Genomic DNA, 24,338 nt, shown 5'->3' on the forward strand with positions numbered 1-24,338 from the left:
AAAGTTAAGCAAGCATGCACTCAGAAACTGATTAACTTTGAAACAAAACAAAAAAAAAAAAAAAAAACTCCTGAATATACGCAGCAGTCATGTAACAAAACTGATATAAAATGGGTGTACCATATCAGTAAACTGTATGAAGATGCCCATTGATAAGGCAAAGTAAAATAATGAATGTGAAGACAAGTAGAAAAAACTTTTTCAAACTGAAAACAATTACTATTAATAATGTGAAATTTTATCATAAGTAAAAGATTTATCCTTGCAAATTTTACACTGTTTTTAATAATTCAGTGAGTGTTAAAACAATAAAGCTCATAGAAATTTTTTTTTTTCAATTTGCATTCGACACAAAAATTGTTTAGCATTTCAACTACATTAGCCATTTATATACCTGTGCCACTTAGGTTAAATGTTATTTTTTAAAGGTAATTTTTTTTAAGTAATCGGTTTAACTAGAAGCCACTATGTTAAGAATGAAAAAAAAAACACATATATAAAAAAAGAAACAAAATAACAAATAATATTCTTTATTTCAACTATTAAACTAAAGCATTCACTGTACATGATTTACTACAATCTTGGACGAGGAATAAAACGGTAACTTATATGTTCTGTTTTGAACCATACATTGTCACCTGCATCTGGGTTGAAACCTGTAGCATATTTTTCACCAGGAATCTAAATTAAAAAAATTACAATTTTATTTCAAATAAAAACATCAAAAACAAAGTGAAAATAATAAAACCTAGTCATTATTTGTACTTTTCTCAATTCTGCACAAATTCTGATTATGCTTTATTTCATGAAGTAATGGTTTTCCTTTATCTAAAAACTCAATCTTTTAATTAGTTTTTAACTAAAATTTATTAAGAAACAACTTAATCTTTGCACATTATATTGCATAAAACTTTTGTGCTAGGAAATGGCAATGAAAACCAAAAATTATTTCTTAACATTATTTCATAATGTTGAGATGGATTAAATGCTTTGAATATTCAGGTCTGTGCACAATAATTTTAGCAAAAAAAATTATGACATCTGAAATTTATAAGCATCCATGTCATTAAAATAAAAGTCACTATAAACTAGTATATGCTACTATAAAACTTTTTCATGTGATAATACTTTACACTAATTTCATCTCTATCCACATTAAAAAATGCTGTCTAAAATCCAGCCATTTCAAAATTACTAGAAAAATAAACTACAAAAAATAAATAGGATTTTGTTTACTTATTCAAATTAAGATCATGATGATGATGATATTGGATTTTCCTAACTTTCCACTATAGCAGGCTTTAAGGTTAGGTTTGGTTTATTTAATTATGGAAAAGCACTCGAGGGCTATCTGCCTAATGAGAGGGATGCCTTTGTGGAAGACTTTCTAAGCTAAACAGCTCATACACATGCTACACATCGGGAAAAACATGAAAATTCCCATGCAGCCAGCCCAACTACTAGGATTTAAACCCTGGACCAAACAACCAGTATTAAGCGATTTTACCAATTGGCTGCTCGTAGGCAACAGGCTAAATTAATTTTAATTGTAGCTTATACTTTTGGCATGATTTCCAAATAAATTCATTTTAATTATATAAGATATTAAGAGAAGGTGGACTTTTTTTTCTTAATATTGATTCATGTCTTTTCAATATAAAATGGAGAATTTTATCAAAAGAGTTCAAAAATTCAGAAGGTCAGTTCTGTAAGAATAAAATTAAAAATTTCTTTACACAGCAAATTCCTATCAATGAAACATTTTTCATTATGCATTAGCAAATTAAAAACTTCCATATTTCTACTTGTAAAATTTGCTTTGAATTTTATGTGTGATAAGACAAAGGCCTTAAATGTCGAGTACTGGATGCATTAACACAAAAAAGGCTTCAAAGAAAACAGATGATGGTTTGATAAATTTAAGAGGAGAGTGTTATAAGGTTTGCAAAGATTAAAAGTTCAGTCGCTAGAGCAACTGCAACATTCACTGCCAAATTCCCTGATTTAATTATTTCTGAGTGTTACCTCAAGTTAACAAGTTTTTTGCTACAGTTGGATTGGTCATTTTTGAAGAAAAGATCGAAAAAGGAGACTTTACAGTAAAAGAGAATGCAATGCCTGATCACAAGCTCATGAAAGACCATCCCACTCTTATTTTCTAAGGCAAGGTAGAATTTTAAAGTATCCGTATTCATATGTAATATCAAAAATCCACAAACCTTTAAGAAATACAAGATGCAGAACAACCGAGGAAACAATAGTGGGGGTGGGGATCTAACAGCAAGACTTAGGCAAGCTCTTGTTCAGTGAGTGGATCAATGAGAATTTAGATTCTGTAGTGAAGAAATACTTCGTAGAAATAATCCAGTGTCATAGCTAAAGGAGACAGTCTGTCTCAGATAGTTAGTTATTTGCAGAAAGAAAAAGGAAGTGACATTTTTTCCAATAGACATACTTTTACAGACATTAATTGTGGATCATTGGGATAGAAAGGGAAAACTGATGATAACTGAAGAAACACAAGGCAAGGAATGCCTTACAAATTTGAATTATTTTAAAATTTGATAGAGTATTCGAAGAAATCATAATGAGATTTCAATAGATTTGTGTTTTTTCACGCCTTCTTCTGCTTCTTCTTCTTAATTTTTTCTGCAATTTTAGGATAAAATCATCTAATGTGCTCTTATGTATTTCATAAAGTTACCAAAAAAGACTTTTAACCTGTTTAAAATTTCACTGTTTTTGTTGTTAATGTGAAGGTTGACTGACTCTTCACATGGAGGTTGACTGAGAATTCCTTTTTTTAAAATGTGTATTTGTGATTACATCCTGCATGAATAATTCATAAATGAATGAAAGAAAAATCCTTTTATACAATTAGTCAATTTTTTTACATTTAATATACAAAATATAATCTAATGTTCTCAAAATTTTGATTTCTTATAGATATTTATCAATTAAATAATTAACATAGGCAACTTTGTGAATACATTGTGATAGATTATTAGTCTAAATCTAACACGATAAAAGCTAAAAGCAATTATCATTTAAAATATATAACATTAGTTAAAAAAGTTTTTTAATTTGAAAAATAATTTTGTTTTGGGCCAAATACTTGTAAAGAAATCAGTGGCTGAATTATATAAGTAGTGTCTAATAAATTATTAAAAAAAAAAATTTTTAAGATTTTTTTCTTAGTTTCTTAGTTAAGAAAAAACTCTGTTATTATTAGTCCAAAGGGGCTTTGTCCCTGAAGGAATATTGTTTTCATTTTGCTATTTTGCATTGAAAATGTTAAACTGCTGTATCACTTTTCAAGTCATTGCCATCAAATACTATTGCCCTGTATTATATTTGAAGAAATTAAATAGTGAAGAATCTACATAAATATATGTATGTTTTGCTCATTGTGATAAAACAACAGTACCTAGAGCCATCCAATTTTGAATGACGTAATCCTACTGCGAATATGATAATCTGAAAGCCCAAATTTAAAATATGGAATTTGTTTTATTATTCATTTCATATTTTGTAAAACTTTAACGAATTTTGATTAACAAACTCAAGGATTTCAAAGCGAGCGATGGCAACGTTGTACAGAAAAAAAAAAAAAAAACATTTTTATCTCCAGACCCTGAGATTGCATATCTGAAATTCTAAAGATATGCTCAATTAAAAATTATTTTTCAATATTGCTGTTGAACTCAATTTTACGTTTTAAGTGCGAAGAACTTGATATTTTTGATATTTAATAAATAAAGGTAACACATAAAATGTTTAAAAAACACCCCTTTAGACATAATTTAAAATCTGAAACCTTTCAGATTTTTTTATTGTTATTATTACTATAAGTTAATATTTAAAATATAGTATCTGAGCAAACATTGGATATTCATTAAAATCTTAAACATAGACCATTAATTTTACTTCCCTATAATCTTATTAATCTATATTTTTGCAAATAATAACAGTTATATATTAAATTAAAAAATTTCTTCATTATTTAATGATTAAAAGTCCTGCTTCAAGAATGCAGTAACAAATGTAAAATTATTAAATAATTCTCATTATTATCATTTTTTAAAGATCTATATGTATCATTAAAGTGTGGCAAAACTTAAGGCTGTCAAATTTTTATTTTCATGATTATGAATAATGCAGAACTTACAATTAAATTTTTAATGGTTATAAAATTTTTTCTTAGTTATATGTTTTGAAAAATCTATTTATTAATACATAACTTCTGAAATTTTGGAAAATTTATTTAATATACAATTTGCGATATATTAAATTAGAGCAATAACTTTGTGTTTGCCATAGATTTAGTCAAACACGAGGTTGTTGCTTTGCTAATTTTATGTTTTACTTTAGCATGTTTCTCTTCTGCTTTGAATTTCAGAAATGTTTAATTTTATAACTAAACACTTCAGAAAAAATGTACGTTTACTGGAATCATTCTTTTGAAAAAACAGAAATACATAGATAGTTCTTATTAATTATAATTCTTAATTTAATTATTGCAATTAAATTGTTTATTAATTTAATAAAATCAAATATATGACTAAATTGTAGACTTAAAATAATCATGCATTCATATGGTAAATAGAATTCTCTCTTTCACTGAAAACATTGTTTCTTATGATAGTTTTTTCCCATCATGAAATGGAAATTTGCCATTAAGAACTATAAATTTCAATAAAAAATTATAAAATTTTGAAATAAAAATTATAAAATTACATAGTAACTAATCAATAACACTCACGAATGAGAATCTGAAACAGAAACTCATTGTCTTATTTTTTTGGGGAAAAAAAGATTGTGGAAAATATAAAATACAGAAATTAAATTTTGTTCCTGCTTCTAACTTTGTGTTTTTAAAACTTAGAACTGAAAAAAGAAATAAATAAATAAATAATTTCATGTATTTTAAATATTATAACGAATTCATTGGCTGCTTTCAAAGTAAAAGTCATGTATAATATTTATCTTTTCCCAATCAGACTGTTTCTCAAGTGAAAGGAAAAATGAAATGAAATATTAACAACCTCAAAATGAAAGATATAATGGAAATTTAAACTGTATTTTATAGTGTCTATTGAAATTTCATGTTTATAACTTTATGAAAGTGAATATATTATCATACTAGTTTTCTAAAGTATTTATTAAATATTGTATTCTAAATATTGCATGCAAAACTATTAAGAATATTAAATTTATTAAGTTCAAATATTCTTTCAGCATTTTAAAGATTTTTTTTTTTTTTTTTTTTTTTTTAATATTTCAAAAAGTTTTGTGCATCTGTTCCAACTCTCTCATCTTTCAAGAAGCAAACCTTTCGTAACATTCTCCTGAAATTTAATCATATAACTGTATCCTTCAGTCCTGCCAGAGAATGCAAAATAGAATTTTAGGGATGTAAAAAAGAGTAGTTTGTATTCTTTAATCATTGAGTTATATGATTACAGAAAAATCCATTATAACTGAATTTACTTAAATGAATGGCGGAGAAAATAATATTGATTCAAAGAGTCTAAAAAATCAATTATGTCCAATTTCTGAAATGAACTTTTCTATTATTTTTACTTTCAAAAGTTAATATATGTGTAAATAATAGCCCGTTGATAACTATCACTGAAAGTAAGCCATAAACATACCTCGATATTGAACATCATCTCTCCAATCCCAGCACAAAAGTCCAAAGTAGTCTGAAACTGTGAATTATTGCCTGAGGAAGATTATGTGGCATTCTATAAACCAACTGATCTCAATTTCTTATGTGCAAAAATAGTGATCTGTGAGATATTTGAGTTGACTTGTATACAACAACCTTTATGGAATAATGGCTCATAAACATTGCATTAAAAATAAAAAATAAAATAAAAAAATAAAAGATTCCTCATTAGTTTAAAGATCACGGATGTACAAGGTATTCTGTTCATAATCACAGCCCCTCCAAGCTTCTGTAATGTTTTGAGATCCTTATTTGTACCATATCTGACAAAATACTTGCTCTTTTACTCATATCCCCTTCCAGGGTGTGCCTATACTGCAGATATGCAAATATTTAGAAATCTGCATTTGTCTTGGTAAAAATATAAAAGTTCATTAAGTTCTTAACAGTGAAAATTTCTCGCATAGAAAAAAAAGGTACCCAGAATTGCTTAGTTTAGATAAATGCAATTCATGCACTTTGTATGAGTAATTACTTTTATAAGGGGTTAAGAAACATAGAAAAAAGTTAAATAAACAAAATATGTAAATAAAAATTCAGCAATTATGGCATGATTTATGTGGAACTACTATTCCTACCTTCATGCATATAATTGAATATTTTAAACGTCTGTGCTGAATTGAATATTTTAAACATTTGTGCTGATAGTTTAAACTTTTAATTTAACTCTGATATGTATTTGATAAATCATAATTTCTGTAATTTAAGCAATGCATGACATTTCAATCTGTGCTCCAGAATCAAAAGTATGATTAACTGTAGTATCAAAAATTAATTTCTAGACTCTCAAGCTCTTATTAATTTTCTTTCAGTTTTAAAGAAAACAATATAAGAAAATATTTTAGAAATACCATTTTCAAAAGTACCTTTAAAATGTTCTTTTTAAAAAAAGTATCGTAAAATGTTCTTTTAATTTTTTAAATGTCAGTTTATATGTAGTAATTTTTTAAAACCAATTTTCAGGGCTTTAGAACTAGCTGCAAAACATGGAAATCATGTTGACACAGTTTTAGCATTTAGAAAAAAGTATTTGGAATCATTAGATGTGGCAGAAGATAAACCAAACTTTTTACAGTTAATGAAAGATGTAAGCAGTATTGTATTTTTAAATGAATGTGTTGTATTAAGTTCTAATTATTACATATGATTAAATACACCTTTTTACTTCCTTGTATTAACTAAGGGAAGCATTGTAATTGCAAAAAATTTCAATTATCACATTTCAAGAGAAATATATATTTTTTGGTCAAATTATCAGGTTCAATGTTCCATCTAACCTTCTTCGGGAACATGCAAGGACCTGACTCGGAACAGAGAGCTTACTAAAGCTATGTTCAAAACTGTGGGAAGTAGACAGGATACACAAGAAGGGTATACAAAACCCTTTATTTTTCTCTATTTACAATAACTTCCGTACTTCGGAATACACAGACCCGCTACTTGGGGTCTAACGTAAAAATATAAAAATAGAACTAAACTCTAATTTAACTTTAAAATAATAAATGTGGAAGATTGGCCTTATATTAACAGGAAGCCGTATGTAGTACAGAGAACTGTGAACACTACAATACGTTTAAAATTTATCAAGAGGATTAAAACCTCTGGCCTGGAAGGCAACCAGCAACTTCGTAAAACTTCTAAGGTAAGCGGCCTGCTTCGACTCACTGCTTCCTCTCTCTCGCTTGGCAAAAAGCCACAACTTAAATACTTGGCGCTCGCCAGACAAACTTTGCATAAATACATTAACGCTTATAATTCTGGCCGGAAGTAGAAAATAAGAAGTGATAGTAAAGATTAAAAATAAAATAAACGTTAGTAAAACTTAAGATCCTTACAAAATAACAAAATCTAACTTTTAATGCAGTCTGCTTGTTCCTATACTCATATTTGGGAAAAATTTATACCCAGTATGAAAAAATAAAAATTCAAGAAGTGTGACTCCTGTGTAACAAAAATTGACCAAGATATTTAATTTCAAAATTTGCAATTTTTTATGTTATTTTCAACTTGCTTTGATAGCTCGTGTAATTAAGTTTGAAAAATTTGAGAAAATAAGTTTAAAAGAAATGCAGCAAACTATGTGTATAATTTAATAGACCATACAAAGAAGTCACACAGTGTCCACATCATCCAATCCTTAAGACCTGACCTCAGGTGATACTTTTAAGGAGAGGAAAGTGTTGATTCATGAAAAGAACGATATATGTGTTACATACATTACTTAATAATAATTTTGGTGATAGTTACTGAACCAGTTCCATAGCTGCTAAACAGTTAGAACACTTGCCATAAAAACTGGTTGTCACTTGGATGTACCTTAAAAGCTTGCTTATTCAGAAATCAAAGAAATGCTGTATGCCAGATGTTTGAAAATTCTGAACAAATGAGCCTATGAAAATGTCCCAAAATCAATGTCAGATGTGAAAAAAAAAAAAAAAAAAAAAAAAAAATCTTAATGGATTACAAAGTCCTATGGAGCATCAAAGATCCCGCCAGACTTGCACTAATCATCCTTCCAGATGTCTGAAGAAATAGATCTCAATTTATTTGTTAGATAATCGATAGATAAAAAACAAATTATAACTCTAGTATGTAAAACAACTTATATTGTTTATCATAATTTTTCATGTTGCATCACCATTGTTTATCCATTTGCAAATAAAATCACATGTGCCCATTAAGGTAATTTTCCTTAATGCCAGGATCCCATAACTTTGAAAGTACTTCCCTGTATGCTGTTCCATAGAAAGCAAGTCTGAAATTTTAGTCATTTTTTCAAAATGCAAAGGAAAAACAGGTAAATAGAAACTAACCTGCATCTGTTTTTACTAATATTAAAAGCCTTATCAAGAATCAATCAAGTTTATATAAAATTATGGTGAAGATCTTATGATTGTTTGTAATGTCATGCTCATCCATTACTGGTGTTAAATCACACTATCTGGCATCATTTTCTGTTTTTCAAAAATGGTTCAACAGGAAGTATGTTTATAAGTTTTTTTGTTACAAAGACAAATTCTTGTAACCGTATGTTGGATACAATGGTGGAGGGATATGCAGTATCTTCTGAAAAGAACTATATTATCACATTTTAGATGTTATGAGTGAGATTTTGAGTGGTAGTCTTATTTGTGCTTTCCGAGTTTCTCATTTGCATAATTTTTTGCTAAAAAAAATTCTAAATATTCTAGTTACTTGAGGATGTTAGTTTAATGTTTGATGATTGCGCTTTTACGGTAAGATTGGGCAAGGTACACATATAGCATATTTAACTCTGTAAACTTCTGTTTTTTCTGTCATATGTGGTGGATCATATGGTACTTAGCAGTTGCTGTCTGCACATACCACAGCTACCAACTACAAAAAATTAAAAACGGTTTTAGCACTATACTGCACTGCCATTTCAAAAGTGGAAAATGGGAAGTCAAAGTAAACATGCATTATAATGCATAATTTAAATTACAGAACTATTTATAATATGATTCTTATGTAAAATACATTAATATTTAAGTAAATAGGCTAACATTTTAATTTTGTAATATTTTACACTTTTATACCAGTCATTACATTATCTAAGAAAATCTTCAATAGTGAAAGCTTTTATTAATGAAGTACTTTTAAATATGATGAAAATAAAATTAATAGTTAATGTACATACTATTATATGGATAAACTTCATAATATACAATATATTAATTAAAAATTAAATCAAGTACAAATATCAATTAATTAAATATTGTTTAAATCCTAATATAAAGTTCTGCTGACTATCACTAGGGATGGGAAATACAATTTGCACATTTTTTTTTTTTTTTTTTAAGTTTCATTAATTTAATAAATTTTATTTATTGCTGGAAACATTTCTCTCAAATAGTTTTCCTTAATTAAAGATAAAAATTAAAAAACTGGAGACTTACTGATCTACCAGAAGACTGGGAGGTGTGCTGAAAAACTGGAAGAGTTGCAGCCATTGAGCATAACCTAAAATCCTAGACAACTGATGTTTGTGGGATGAAGATACTGACAGTTTGTTGATCTGAAAATCCTCTCAAATGATTGACTATAGCAGGATGTAGCAGTAGAATGACTTTTCTTGGGTATTCTCAGTTAAAATAGGGATGGAGTTTAGGGAAATAAACCTCATGTTCTTTGCTTAGTTCAGAAATACAATTCATTATATAGTAGGTAATACAGTCAAAAGTCGTTAATCCGGACTCGTCGGGACTTCGGCGATTCCGGATTATCGATTTTTCCGGATTATAGATCATCAGTTTAAATCTCGTAAGATGGCATGCAGAAATTCTAAAATTAAAAATATGAAACCGTAATTTATGAAATAAAGAACAATTATGATCTAAAGGGTATCAAAATTTGCAAAAAGAAAAAGCTTAATATTTATTTGTTTACTTTATTAAACATTTCTTTTAATGTAAGTTGTTTAAGTTTTGCTTCGTTTCATGTGATAATACTTTCTCTTTAATTCTATTAAACAGACATAATTTCTTGTTCAGTTACAAAGTTCCGCTGTTCAAGTCCTATAATTGCTGTGTCAAGAACACCGACTAATTTGTCAATCGAAATTTTTTCGCTTTCAATAACCTCTGTTACTTTTTTTCGCTATCGGAAGCGAATTATAATGACCAGGAACTTGTTTTAAATCATATCAAAGACGGAGCATATCGAGATGAAATACTACATTTGGTAAGGAATTATAAGCCAAATAAAAACATCTGCGCTGAAGATAAGGATAGTGCTGACAAATCAACTTCCAATTCATTACGCGCCCGCCGCGGCGCGGCGTTCCCCCCCGCCGAGCAGCGTGAAATTGATAAACAGATTTCGGATTTCAAAACATACTTTCGCTTTTGATCCTTTACATATTAACAAATATATATCGGAAATTCTATTTGATATAATCGAAAGTTTAAGCTTACTTTTATAAAATTGCTCTTACAGTCTGCAAAAAATAATAAGCCGGATCCAATTCGAAAATTAAGGAACAACGCAATCATCAACATTAACTGAAATAGATAATTAGATAATTTTTGCTTATACGTCCATTATACATAAAACGCGCACGCGAAAACGTATTCTGCACTTGCGCACACTGATATGCGCAGTCGTAAAAGGTCTTAGGCGCACGCGTAAACGCCTATGCGCATGTGTCAACGCGGCGCATGCGCAGAAAGTTTTTAGTTTTGTTGTCCGGATTATAGATCATTCCGAATTATGGGTGTCCGAATTAACGACTTTTGACTGTATACTTTCATATTGCAAAAACTAACAGTTAAGTGAACAAATATGCACTTTCTTTTAAAAATATCCTATATTAATTATTAATAATTATTGGTTATTTATATCTAGTAAAATAAGTAATATTATGTTATGAATTATATTACTATATGTATGGCATTCTAAGGAAATATCTTATCTTAAAAAACATAAGAATTGGATGAGAACATGCCAATATAAAATTCAGAATTAGCCAAAATGGTATCATTATTTTGGTGTTAATTTTGAATAAACTGATGGGCTTTAAAATTGATGAGAATTTTATTCAATCTCTGTGACAAAATAAGGTGGCTGTTTTGCATAGTTTTAAGTAATTTAGATCTATTTTTTTAAATGCTTCTCATTTTAAATTTTACAAATTTACATTTTCTTTGCTAACTTTATTAACTTCTTTCACAATACAATGTATTTTAGGTTGAAGTGAAATGGGATGTAGTGAATGCAAAAATTGAAGAGGAGTATCAAAAGGAAAGAAACATGACCCCATCCACACCAGTTTCACAAAGAAGGTATGTTCTTTAACAATTTAAAGGGGGGGGAGAAACATCCTTAATACTACACATTGCTAAGTGTTTTGCATAAAATATTTAGTTTAGTCTTAGCAGCTGTAACTGATTTAGAGAATGCTAGTAGAGAGGTACATTATCTGTTCAGATGAATTAAATCCTAAAGTGCATTTAAGGCGAGAAATCACTGGAATGCAAGAGAAAAGAGAACTGCAAATGAAATTCATCCATCTGTTGATAGGTCACCTTCAACATTCTTTGGTATATGTGAGATAGTGTTTGAGCTGCCTTCTGGCAACATGGATACTTTCACTGTCCTTGGTTCTGGAATCCCATGTTATACAAAATATGACTTATAGGATATGCAGAATTATATCATTATCAATTATTATTCTTTGCGAATGAAATATCACATTATGATATATGACATTCATTTCTAAGGTCAACCATAGATGATTGATAAATCAATATGAATCTCATCTGTTGGATGTCTGCTCATTGTTAACCCAGTAAAATTAATAAATTTGTGCAAAATGTATTTTTATCTCAGATGTTTTGGAATATAAAAATACATCAAGTTGCAGCAGCTTATCAGCAATTCTTAGAACATGATGTCGCTTCCAATGGCTGAAATACTTGTCAATAAAGTCAGTATAAGAAACATGGAAAAGTTAAGTGACATATTTGCACCTACTTTCTATATACTTTTATAACATTTTTCTAAGATCAATATATTATATTTGGATATTTATTGCTGTTTTATTCAGATCAGCACAAAAAATTCCATTTGATGTAAATTGATTTCATCATTGTTAAGATCACCTTTTTTTTATGCAGTTATTTTGTCCAAATGATTGTTCTTCCCAGAGTTTAAGAGAAACACTCAAAACAATATATTCTTTGACGGTCTGTATTAATTATATTTTAATACTGCAAATCTTTCATTGGAGCCTTTCTTATTGAGTTAGTTACTCTTCTAATTCTTAATTTAACTGCAAAACCAACCTGTATGGAAAACAGCTGCAATTTATTTTTTAATAATCAATCTAGTTTTGATACAGAATAGTTCAGGAGATTGATCTGAGAGTCTCCCACACCTCTTTCTTTACCATCAAGAGAATCACCTCTTTCTTTACCATCAAGAGGATTTTTAGCTTGCTAATATTTTAAGTGCCCTCATGGCATACAGACACTATACACATAGTACTTTTTAAGATTCAAACCTGGTTCCAGTAATATGGCAGCCAGTATCACTAATCACTAAACCAATTAGGGCTGCATTTTCTACAAGCATTAAGGCAGTTCGTTTTTCTTTTTTGATATTATATGTGTATGGTCCCTTTTTTTAAATCTTAAGCCATTAACCTTAGACATCGGATTTATTTCCTATATTTAAAAAATATTATTCATGAATGATATTTTAAGAAATTGGATAAATTTTCTTCTTCCTACATCATTCAATACTTACATTTGCACTTAATTCATAAATCTGTTAATAAAACAGTATTAGTACATCAGATATATCAGTTATATTTCAGTATTTTTTTTTAAATTCCAGATCTATTATGCATATTGATAACTGCAATCACTAATAGTTATCCCAAGATGATCATTTCTGTTAAAGGCCCAAAATCTCAGACTGTAAGTGTTCAGGTTAGAGAAGGTTTGCTGTAATTTCCAACCTTTTCCATTTTTGTAATTCTTATACTCTGTTTCAGTTTCAAAAGGGTTTAAAGAGTAAAATAAGACATGTGACAAATAACAGTAGTTTTATCAACAAAATTGTAAAGAATTAGAATTCTAATTTATGACAAAATAATTTAAGGAAAAAAGTTATGTCTTATTAGAGTTGTGTGTCTGGAGAACAAAGAGGTAATGGAAAGGAAGACTACAATCAATTTATCTGTTGAAAAAATGATCATTTCCACAATTATGTAACCACATTGACCAACGTGAATGTGTGCTATCTTGTTAGGAAACTACACTTTCATATCTGTCGATCTCTCACCATTTTATGCTGCTTTTGCAGAAGAGGCAAAAGCACAATACATTAACTTTTGGAAAATCATATTCTATCCAATATCCGCTTATGGTTCAAAATAAGCTGGTGTGTTTGTAGAGGGAAAAGAATGGGACAAAAGTGTCTGTAGAGGATGTGGACAGTGTCAGGGCACTCTTATAGTCCTAAGAAATCTATTCAGAAATCAAGTCTTGAACTTTAGTCGTGTTAAGAAAACATTTACACGTGTCCATTTTGCTTACAGTTGGTCCATGCTTTAAAGCCAGATGACTATGTATGTTTTAACTTTGAAAGTGAAGTGTTTGAGGGGGAAGATGACTTTCTTGATCATGTGTTCAGTGATGACTCAACTTTTCATCCAAGTCGGGAAGATAAATACCCATAATGTTTGTTTCTGGAGGTCAGAATTAACCGCTTCCAACATCAAGTGTACAGACGATTTTATTTCTATGAAGCTACCCTAACAGGGGTGGCTTATCTGGATATACTGCACAAATGGCTCTTTCCAAATTAGTAGAGGGTGAAACTGTAAACTTTACTTGGCAACAAGATGGAGCCCCTCCCTATTAGAATCTCTTTTAAGAAAATGGTTAAACGTCAGACTCTTGGGTTGTCCCAGACTCTTGGGTTGGTTGTAACGATCGAGACAAGAGAGATCTTTTTTGCTGGCCTCCACGTTCACTTGACCTAATATAATGCAACTTTTTCCTTTGAAGTTTTATAAAAGATCATGTCTACATTCTGCTACTACCTAATGATTTGACAGAGTTGAGACACAGAATTGAAGAGCTACTGCTTCCATTATTCTGGATTTGTTAACCAAAGTGTGGGAGGAACTGGACTATATGTTGGATGTGCACCATATAACTAAAGGTGCACCTATAGAAAATTAGTAAGAAAAACTTAGTTTACCCTCAATTTGATATATGATTTGTGATAAATAGGCATAATTAAATGGTTATAATATATCATTGAAACTGGGACATTCTTTTATGGATACCTGTACTATTAAGGTTTACACATTAACCCTCTGATGACTGTCTTCATCTTGTCATGAGATTTTTTTTAATTGGAATATATTAACTTATAATTTAAGATAAGATATCTTGCTGTCTTTAATAATGTTAACTTAATGAATGTAAGTTTATGAAAATAGAAAAAGTAATTATACAAGTTTGGCCAAGAAATTCTTTAAATAAGGGTATCCGTAACAGATCCAAAAGCACGCATCACTCAGAGAATTAATCGGTGGCAATAAAGCAGTAATATGAAATATTTTGATTTTTAGTTTTTTTCTAGTGTGATTGCATATAAATACTAACAATTTATGACTCGCAACATAAGTTGATTTAGTAAAATTTTAACCTGGGCTTCTTTGAGGATAAAAAATATGTTAGAACAGTTATTTTAAATTTACTGTACACATTTAAAGATTTTAAAAAATGTTAATAATTTTTAAAACATCTAATTAGAAATAATTTTCCTTTCATTTCAGGAGCTCTCTTATGATATAATTTGGAGGACTTCTTGATAATATAAATGATATATACATTCTAGTCAATTTGTTTAACTGAATTAATATTTAAAAAATATTTTTAAGGCTATTTTTCATTTGTTTTCTTTGTATGTAAAAAAGAATTGCTAATAAATGTTGAACTTGCAGTTTATTATACCTTTTATTTTTCAATCAATTTTCAGTACTTTTAAGAAATAATATATTATTTGACAACGTATATGTATATATATATATGTGTGTGTGTGTAATGTTCAGTATGACAGTAAATTTAACTATCTCTTAAGACAGTTTTAAGTACAAAATCTATATTATCTATTGCTTAATTGCAAACAATTAGCATATTAAAAATTAACACAATGAGTACCAATGAGTTGATCTTCCTTTCTGTTTAAGGCCAGCAATATTCAATTTCATCAATAGCATCGGTAAAAATCTGCATAGAATCTGATAAAATAAAATATTTTTTTAAATTACACATTGTTAATAAACAGTGACTGAAATAACCCAGATGCTGCCTGAATAAGTATTTACATGTAAGATGCTGGTGGAAAGAATTAACATGTTAAGCACCTTGTCAGTTACTCGTGACTAACATAGTGCTTAATATGGTAGTAGTCAAAATAATTTGTTAATAAAAAAATTACTAAAAATGCGCATTGCTTTTAGAGTGTCTTAAAATATTAACTGATTTAAAATAAAACTTGCTCACTGACTACTGTAAATTTATATGGCATAATACTCTACCATTTTAAGCCTGAAAACCAAAAGTTAAGCAAGCATGCACTCAGAAACTGATTAACTTTGAAACAAAACAAAAAAAAAAAAAAAAAAACTCCTGAATATACGCAGCAGTCATGTAACAAAACTGATATAAAATGGGTGTACCATATCAGTAAACTGTATGAAGATGCCCATTGATAAGGCAAAGTAAAATAATGAATGTGAAGACAAGTAGAAAAAACTTTTTCAAACTGAAAACAATTACTATTAATAATGTGAAATTTTATCATAAGTAAAAGATTTATCCTTGCAAATTTTACACTGTTTTTAATAATTCAGTGAGTGTTAAAACAATAAAGCTCATAGAAATTTTTTTTTTTCAATTTGCATTCGACACAAAAATTGTTTAGCATTTCAACTACATTAGCCATTTATATACCTGTGCCACTTAGGTTAAATGTTATTTTTTAAAGGTAATTTTTTTTTAAGTAATCGGTTTAACTAGAAGCCACTATGTTAAGAATGAAAAAAAAAACACATATATAAAAAAAGAAACAAAATAACAAATAATATTCTTTATTTCAACTATTAAACTAAAGCATTCACTGTACATGATTTACTACAATCTTGGACGAGGAATAAAACGGTAACTTATATGTTCTGTTTTGAACCATACATTGTCACCTGCATCTGGGTTGAAACCTGTAGCATATTTTTCACCAGGAATCTAAATTAAAAAAATTACAATTTTATTTCAAATAAAAACATCAAAAACAAAGTGAAAATAATAAAACCTAGTCATTATTTGTACTTTTCTCAATTCTGCACAAATTCTGATTATGCTTTATTTCATGAAGTAATGGTTTTCCTTTATCTAAAAACTCAATCTTTTAATTAGTTTTTAACTAAAATTTATTAAGAAACAACTTAATCTTTGCACATTATATTGCATAAAACTTTTGTGCTAGGAAATGGCAATGAAAACCAAAAATTATTTCTTAACATTATTTCATAATGTTGAGATGGATTAAATGCTTTGAATATTCAGGTCTGTGCACAATAATTTTAGCAAAAAAAATTATGACATCTGAAATTTATAAGCATCCATGTCATTAAAATAAAAGTCACTATAAACTAGTATATGCTACTATAAAACTTTTTCATGTGATAATACTTTACACTAATTTCATCTCTATCCACATTAAAAAATGCTGTCTAAAATCCAGCCATTTCAAAATTACTAGAAAAATAAACTACAAAAAATAAATAGGATTTTGTTTACTTATTCAAATTAAGATCATGATGATGATGATATTGGATTTTCCTAACTTTCCACTATAGCAGGCTTTAAGGTTAGGTTTGGTTTATTTAATTATGGAAAAGCACTCGAGGGCTATCTGCCTAATGAGAGGGATGCCTTTGTGGAAGACTTTCTAAGCTAAACAGCTCATACACATGCTACACATCGGGAAAAACATGAAAATTCCCATGCAGCCAGCCCAACTACTAGGATTTAAACCCTGGACCAAACAACCAGTATTAAGCGATTTTACCAATTGGCTGCTCGTAGGCAACAGGCTAAATTAATTTTAATTGTAGCTTATACTTTTGGCATGATTTCCAAATAAATTCATTTTAATTATATAAGATATTAAGAGAAGGTGGACTTTTTTTTCTTAATATTGATTCATGTCTTTTCAATATAAAATGGAGAATTTTATCAAAAGAGTTCAAAAATTCAGAAGGTCAGTTCTGTAAGAATAAAATTAAAAATTTCTTTACACAGCAAATTCCTATCAATGAAACATTTTTCATTATGCATTAGCAAATTAAAAACTTCCATATTTCTACTTGTAAAATTTGCTGAGCTATACAAGCATGAGTTTTGACTTTCAAAAAATTTTCTAGATGTTCCCCTCCTATGCCTATACCAATGCAATTGAATACATTTGAGAAGAAATTTGAGAAACAGCTACAGGACATAAATTTTGAATATCTTTAAGTTAATTAATTTTGAAATTCTGCTTCATTATTAAGTTTACTACTTCCTGTTCTGTTACAATTAGTTTCAGATGGTTAACAGAAACATGACAAAATTTTCTATAATATATGATTAGAATATTACACATATGAATGTGAAACAAATGTTTATTATCATAATGCATTAATAAAAAACTCTCCCTCTTAGTTTCTATTACATTTTATTCTCTATTTATATTGTGACTTTCCAAATTCTTTACTAGAGCATAAATTTCATTAAAGGCTATTTAATAAATATTAAATTCATTGCATCACTTTTTCCTATTTCCATTTTGAACCAAGACGCAAAAGTAAGAATCGTTGTGAAGTACATTAAACTCTGTATTAAAGCACCAGAATTATCAAGGGAAAAAGATGTATCCAGTATTAACAGAAGTATTTTGTTTACTTTTCTCAGTGCATGAAATTAATTATTGTAATTTTTAAACAGTGCACACGACATCTTAAAATGAGAATATTCAATAACATAAAGCTTTAAGCTGAAAATTACTTATAATTAGTTTATAATAATATATATATATTAGATTATAATAAAGTAACCTGAAAATTACTTTATTATAATCTTCTTACAGAACTTTTACAAAGGACTCTGTTTTGCTTTTACTAAAATCAATCCTTTTTATTCATGTCAATTGCACAGCATTATAAGCTAAACTTTAAAGCAGTTTATCATTAATTTCAAAAATTTATTAAAGTCAAATTAATTTGCACAAATAAAAATTCTGGCATGATTTCACTTTAGTTTTCAATAAAGCAGTTAATCCCTTGAGGTTCGGTTCAGCATACTCAATGCATATTCGAGAGGTCCAGGTTCGAGTCCTGACGAAGGCATCGCACATTTATCACGTCTGCTCCTTTAGAAAACCTAATGACTTGGCAGTGGCACCGAACCAAGCAATCGTTTGTCACCACCAGGATTTGGCGATTGGGTCCCCCTAATCCTCAGTTGCCCTTTAAAAGGGGGAGTATGTAATGAAGGTATGTTAGAAGGAGGAAGAAAGTGATGCATTTTCTTCCTCCTTCTAGCATACCTTCATGGTGTATGCCTATACCAATTGTTAGCACACTTGACATGTATTCGAGAGGTCCAGGGTTCGAGTCCCAGCAAGAAAATTCCTCTTGCTTCAAAAATTTTTAATGTCTCTACAACGCCTACTAAAAAAATTCTCTTCCAATGCCTGGCTTCAGTACATATGGGACAGCAATACTGAATATATCAAGGAACAGCACTACAAATTCTTTTGCTCTTTTTCTTTTGTAACAACAAACTACAGTTTTTGCCACCATATAAGACGCACCGTCCTATGAGACACATTCCCTTTTTATACACAATTTTGAAGGATAAAACTTTATTGCTGAGCATTATAATTCCGCCAAGTTCTTATCATTTTCTCATTGGGGGTGGCCCGGAATGTCTCTCTGTAGCCCTGTTTCCATGTTCTTTAGCATACGCAATCACACATAGCTTGCCGACGTTGTTTTTGAGCCATAACTTGTCAACAAATTTAAGAAAACTGAACAATAGATATTTCACACACTTAAAAGTTGTTCACAAAAACTGGGACGTTTAAACGAACCCAACTGTGATTGTTGATGACAGCGCATGTGCATTCACTGAGTTCTATATAACTATAATATTCCCACATTCCGCATGGAAACAAGAAAAAAAAAAAAAAAAAAAAAAAAAAAAAAATCACATAACTCCAAATACGGAAAATTTCCAGAAATGAATACAATAAAAAACTGAGTATCGATGTATAAGACAAACCCAGTTTTTTAGACCTATTTTCAAAGGAAAAAAGTGTGTCTTATACGCAGGCAAATACGGTAATTCTCATCAAATTTCCTGATATCTTGACTTCATATATAAAAACAGTACAGGTTTAGTGTAACTTTTCTTGCTGCTTTTCCTTTTTTCCTTCATGAGGCTCAGAAATATTTAGAACAATCTTCACATTTCATATAATATTTTTTATAATACTGAATGAGCTGCTTTATCATCCAATCTCTGCCACTATGCTCAAGAGATACACGAGTTTGACATGAAATGCCAAAGAATCACTTGAATCATAATGCATATGATTTTGCATTTGTCATCTGAATTATTAATTTTTATATTCCCTGAATTTCAAGGATTAAATATTGTTGAATATTAACAATCATAATAAAAATAAAAGTATTAACATCTTTGTTTAAAAAAGACTGCAGTGAAAATTATGTTGTTGGATATGTAAGCAGCCAGTCAACATATCATATTTAGAAAACTATTTTGGAAAATAAAAGCATGTAAAAGATGTGCAGCTTGTGACTGGACGAACTAAATGTTTGGTGGGAATGAAAAAAAAAAAAAATATTAAGAAATGAATGTCACACAGGTCTCATTCTGAAGCCTCTGTGGTTCATTACAGTTCATATCCTAGAGGTATTTAAAGTTGACAGAGGAAGTGGTGATGCCAGATCCATATTAGCTGCTGTGATTAAAAAAAGATGAGAGAAAAGGAGGGAAGAATGTTTTTTTTATCTGAGAACGAGAAATAACCACATAAATCAGTTAAATACCAATCCCAATTTAGTGGCTATGAAGAAAAACTAACTTGAAGAATTGAGCTGTGTTGAATATAAAGAAATCACTCCAGTCAAATCAAGGATCAAGTTCAAACGTTCAAAAAAAAAAAAAAAAAAAAAAAAAAAAAAAAAAAAAAAAAAAAAACCTCAACAATGACAATAAAAAATGAGCTTGTTAAAAACAAAATTTTATGTAACTCTATGTTCTATTTTAGAAATCTTTGTTATAACAAAGGATTCCATTGTGTTTTTGCACACTGTATAATAAAAGTATTTTTATTTTACAATCTAAATGTCTACCATAAATTAATTTACCAAAAAAAATCTGATGTGTACACCACGACTTCTTGTACAGAATATTAAATTATACGCATTTTTCTTGCATTTCATTTAAACTTATTGGACTAAATAAAATTTACTTCGTTGATAAACAATAGAATAAATGCACTCTTTAAAATTCACTATATTTGTTTACCATACCTACACTCTGGCCCTAGGTTCACTTAACAGCATTACATTTCATTCATTTTTTTAACTCAGAATGCACAAAATTTATATCATCTTAATAATTATCTAATCATTGCCACATGTTCTATTCAAATATGAAAAGAAATTAAGCAAACAAAAAAAAAAAAAAAAAGAAAAGACAGAAACAGTTTTTCACAGACGATTCAGTATTTGTCATTCAATTAATTCAGTTTTCGCTTTGCGACAAGGCAAAAATACATAAAAAACTCAAAATATCTGTATTGAAAATTATGAAGTAAATCTTAAACACTTATTTCCTCGAATAAATTCCAGAATGGATTAAGCATGATTTAATTCACAATAATAAAAGAAGGCGTTATCTTTGTTATTGCCAAGCTTACTTTCTCTAAGTTGACAACAAATCTACTATTCTGCTGTTTCAAATGTAAACAAATATGTCTGCCATGTTATTTAAAAATTAGGCTTAACTGCATTTAAACAGCTTTTACGTTGTTAATAATTCTACAAATATTGCTTGCAGATTTCCTAAAGGCATAAAAACCTTAACCGGAAGATAAGAACAACATAATTCAATCATTTTTTAAGCAAAAAATGCACAATTTACAAACATATAAGAGTAAAGAAACTGAGATCACTGAGCCAGGTAACAGTGTGGATATATATATAAATATATTTATATATGTTTGGTGTGGCCAATTGCAACCAAAATACGAGGTGCACATCTACATGCTATAGCAATCCTATATACAAAATTTCAACGTTCTGAGGCTATTCGTTTTTGAGTTATACGAGATACATATGTACAGACAGACACCACGAAAATTCTCTTCAGAATTCATTTTAAAGCAGTTTTATAATTTTTTTGGAAGAAAAGAGTCTTTTATTCTGTCCTTACGTACAGATGTCAAGCAAAAACATCGTTAAATTGCATTCGATAGTGGTCAAAATGGATATTTCGTTGAAATATGATACCTGAAATTTTTCGCGATTACAATACTTCCTTTTTACTTCGTACAAGGAAGTAAAAAAATAAATAAACTAGCTAATGTATGTAATTTATTACATGGTTTAATTGACTTCATTCATTATTTCATAAAATACACTAAGTGAATTACATATTTTAACAGCAACATATACACTGCTTTACATTTTATACTAGTTTTAGCCCAATAAAAAAATTAATCAGTAAAACTAATTTTTACTTTATGCCACAGAATGAGAAGAATGGTTAATAAAGAAGGATATTCCAAGTTTCTAGGCTAATAATAATAAATATGCTTTAAACTGTGTCCCTCATGTAAACTGGGATTCATTTGAAGGTGTCTCTTATATATATTTATTGTTTACTGATTGGAATACCAGTAAATTCTTGTTATTCAGTTTCTAATGGGATTATCTTTCTGCATTTTTCTGTTTTAATTTTTCAATTGTTTGCACTGTTTTAGTTTTTCTGGACGTTAATCTTCCAGTGAACTGTCTGCATTTTTATATTTTTTTTTCTCCCAAGTTTCACTTGTCGTATGAATTTTCCACATTGAAGTATTTGGGGATTTTCCTCTTTCCTAAGCATAAACACTTGTTCTTTTACTGTTCTTTTCATTCTCAATAAAAAACTATTTGTTTGAAAACTTGGCAACTTGAATTAAATAATTTTAAAAAAATAAACTGTAAAATTAACATATGAAATAAATTTCAGAAAGCTTACCCTTCTTATAAGATTTTCAAATTCTTCAACATCCTCTCCAGGGTGATAAAGTTCTGTGACTTTGGGCCTGAATATGTTTCCATAGTTCAGAAGTGTTATTTTATGCATGGTAAATCTACAAATATAAGCAAATCAAAATTTTAAAATGCTGCTAAATAAAGAAAACTATATATCATGGTCTTTATAAGAAAACAGAAAGATCTGCTCCATGTTCAAACCAGCTACGAGTTTGCAATAGTCACTTTTTCCATTACAGACAGTAAATGCATATCTATAAGCTTCAGAACATCTTAGATAAACATTAATACTGGGAAAAAAAAAAAAAAACAAATAAATTAGTGCTGATGGAATTTTATACTCTGAAAACTTTATCCGGTCATAACAAAAGTTTTCTGCCAAAATCTTTCATAATAAAGTTAGGGGGCAAACACATGAAAGCAATACCTTTAGTGCGTGTAGTAATCATCACCCAAATCTGTGATTTTCTGCCAATGTTTTGGTAGTTTTTCAAAGCCTTTGGCCCAGAAACTTAGTGGTAGCGAATCCAAAAACAAATCAACCTTATTTTGGACATCCTGTGCGGAATGAAAGATAGCACCAGCAAGATGTAGCTACAGGTGTGAAAAAAGGTAGAAGTCTGAAGGAGTGATGTCGGGGCTATATGGTGGGTGTGGCAAAAGATCCCATTCGACTCCAGCCAGTGACTGCAGACACATGTGGTCTTGCATTATCTTGACGGAACATTACCATTTTGCGCCGGAACTCAGTTCAACGTTTTTCCTTGATAACAGCATCAACACGGATTGGCATCTTTCTGTACACCTTACTGTTGAGGGTTTTACCCTTTTCCAGATACTCTTCATGGATAATACCATGACAATTCCACCGGATGAAAAGCATGATCCTTTTGTTAGTCAAACTGCATTTTGTGATGCTGCCAATGGGCTCACCAGGCACAGACCAACTCCCTTTTCGGCCTGTATTGTTGAAGTAAATCCACTTTTTGTCACAAGTGATGATCCGGTCCAGAATTTTGTCTTTGCGTTGATATTGGAGCAGATCAGTGCCAGCTTGAACATGTCTGTCCTTATCTGCTTGAATCAGCTCATGCAGCACCCAGCAATTGAACTTGTACATCAAGTTTATGCGATGCATAGCGTGACTAATGAACATGAAAACTAATGTCTAACTCCTTAGCAAGCTGCTAAGTGATTGCATACTAATCTTCTTCCAAAAGTTCTCGCAGGTGGGCCTCATCAACATTAGCAGGCCGACCAGAGCGCTCTGTTTCTTGAATGTCACAGTTGTTTTTGAACTTTCGGTACTAGACCTTCACAGTGTCATATGATTACAACATTAGTACCTAATCAGGGTTCGTACGACCTTAAGAGTCCTTAAAAGTCCTTAGATTTTTTGGAATAAAATTTTGGTCCTTAATTTTGGCCAAAATCGGCAGAAGGTCCTTAATTTTAATCATCTTAAATTTCTGTCTGTTTTTACGACTGCCATTTTGAATGTGAATTAGCATTTTGGAGGAATATTTTTGGCAATTCACTGACATATATGGTTATCTTTTGAATGGGATATAATTTGTTTCTATTTCTAATATAAATGATAGAATGCTTGAGTTTCTAAGCAGAAGTGAAACATAAGCATTTCGAAATTCATTTTTTCTAATAAAGAGCTCTTAAACAACTTTTCACTTTTGGGGATGTGAATTCTTTTATTAAACGGTTCTAAATTTGGCGATTTTA

At 29.5% G+C, this 24,338-nt stretch overlaps 2 protein-coding genes and 1 long non-coding RNA gene across 7 annotated transcripts in view; 1 reads left to right on the top strand and 2 right to left on the bottom strand.

Annotated features, from left to right (window-relative positions):
• The window catches only part of Oseg5 (intraflagellar transport protein Oseg5), a 111,128-nt gene extending 95,912 nt beyond the window's left edge, over positions 1-15,216 (top strand). For all 5 annotated transcript variants that reach the window (XM_085819347.1, XM_085819350.1, XM_085819348.1 and 2 more), the window contains 3 exons: positions 6,695-6,818; positions 11,438-11,532; positions 15,045-15,216. In XM_085819347.1, coding sequence (XP_085675473.1) covers positions 6,695-6,818; positions 11,438-11,532; positions 15,045-15,063 — 238 coding nt within the window. In that variant the 3' untranslated portion in view covers positions 15,064-15,216. The remainder of the gene's footprint in view (positions 1-6,694; positions 6,819-11,437; positions 11,533-15,044) is intronic.
• LOC146996941 (uncharacterized) lies at positions 515-10,761 on the bottom strand. The gene is made up of 2 exons (XR_015041812.1): positions 9,649-10,761; positions 515-681 (listed from the first exon to the last, which is right to left on the bottom strand). It is a non-coding gene; the product is annotated as an uncharacterized LOC146996941 (long non-coding RNA).
• A 1,129-nt stretch (positions 15,217-16,345) lies between the features above and the next one.
• The window catches only part of ND-42 (NADH dehydrogenase (ubiquinone) subunit ND-42), a 48,074-nt gene continuing 40,081 nt past the window's right edge, over positions 16,346-24,338 (bottom strand). Inside the window, exons 7-8 of the mRNA XM_035374693.2 lie at positions 22,585-22,699; positions 16,346-16,512 (exon numbers count right to left, since the gene is read on the bottom strand). Of these exons, the coding sequence (XP_035230584.2) occupies positions 16,405-16,512; positions 22,585-22,699 (223 nt within the window). The 3' untranslated portion in view covers positions 16,346-16,404. The remainder of the gene's footprint in view (positions 16,513-22,584; positions 22,700-24,338) is intronic.

Source organism: Stegodyphus dumicola, chromosome 6 (genome assembly GCF_044657685.1).
Source record: "Stegodyphus dumicola isolate Sdum_Otavi_A_Nest chromosome 6, ASM4465768v1".
Lineage (NCBI taxonomy): Eukaryota > Metazoa > Arthropoda > Arachnida > Araneae > Eresidae > Stegodyphus > Stegodyphus dumicola.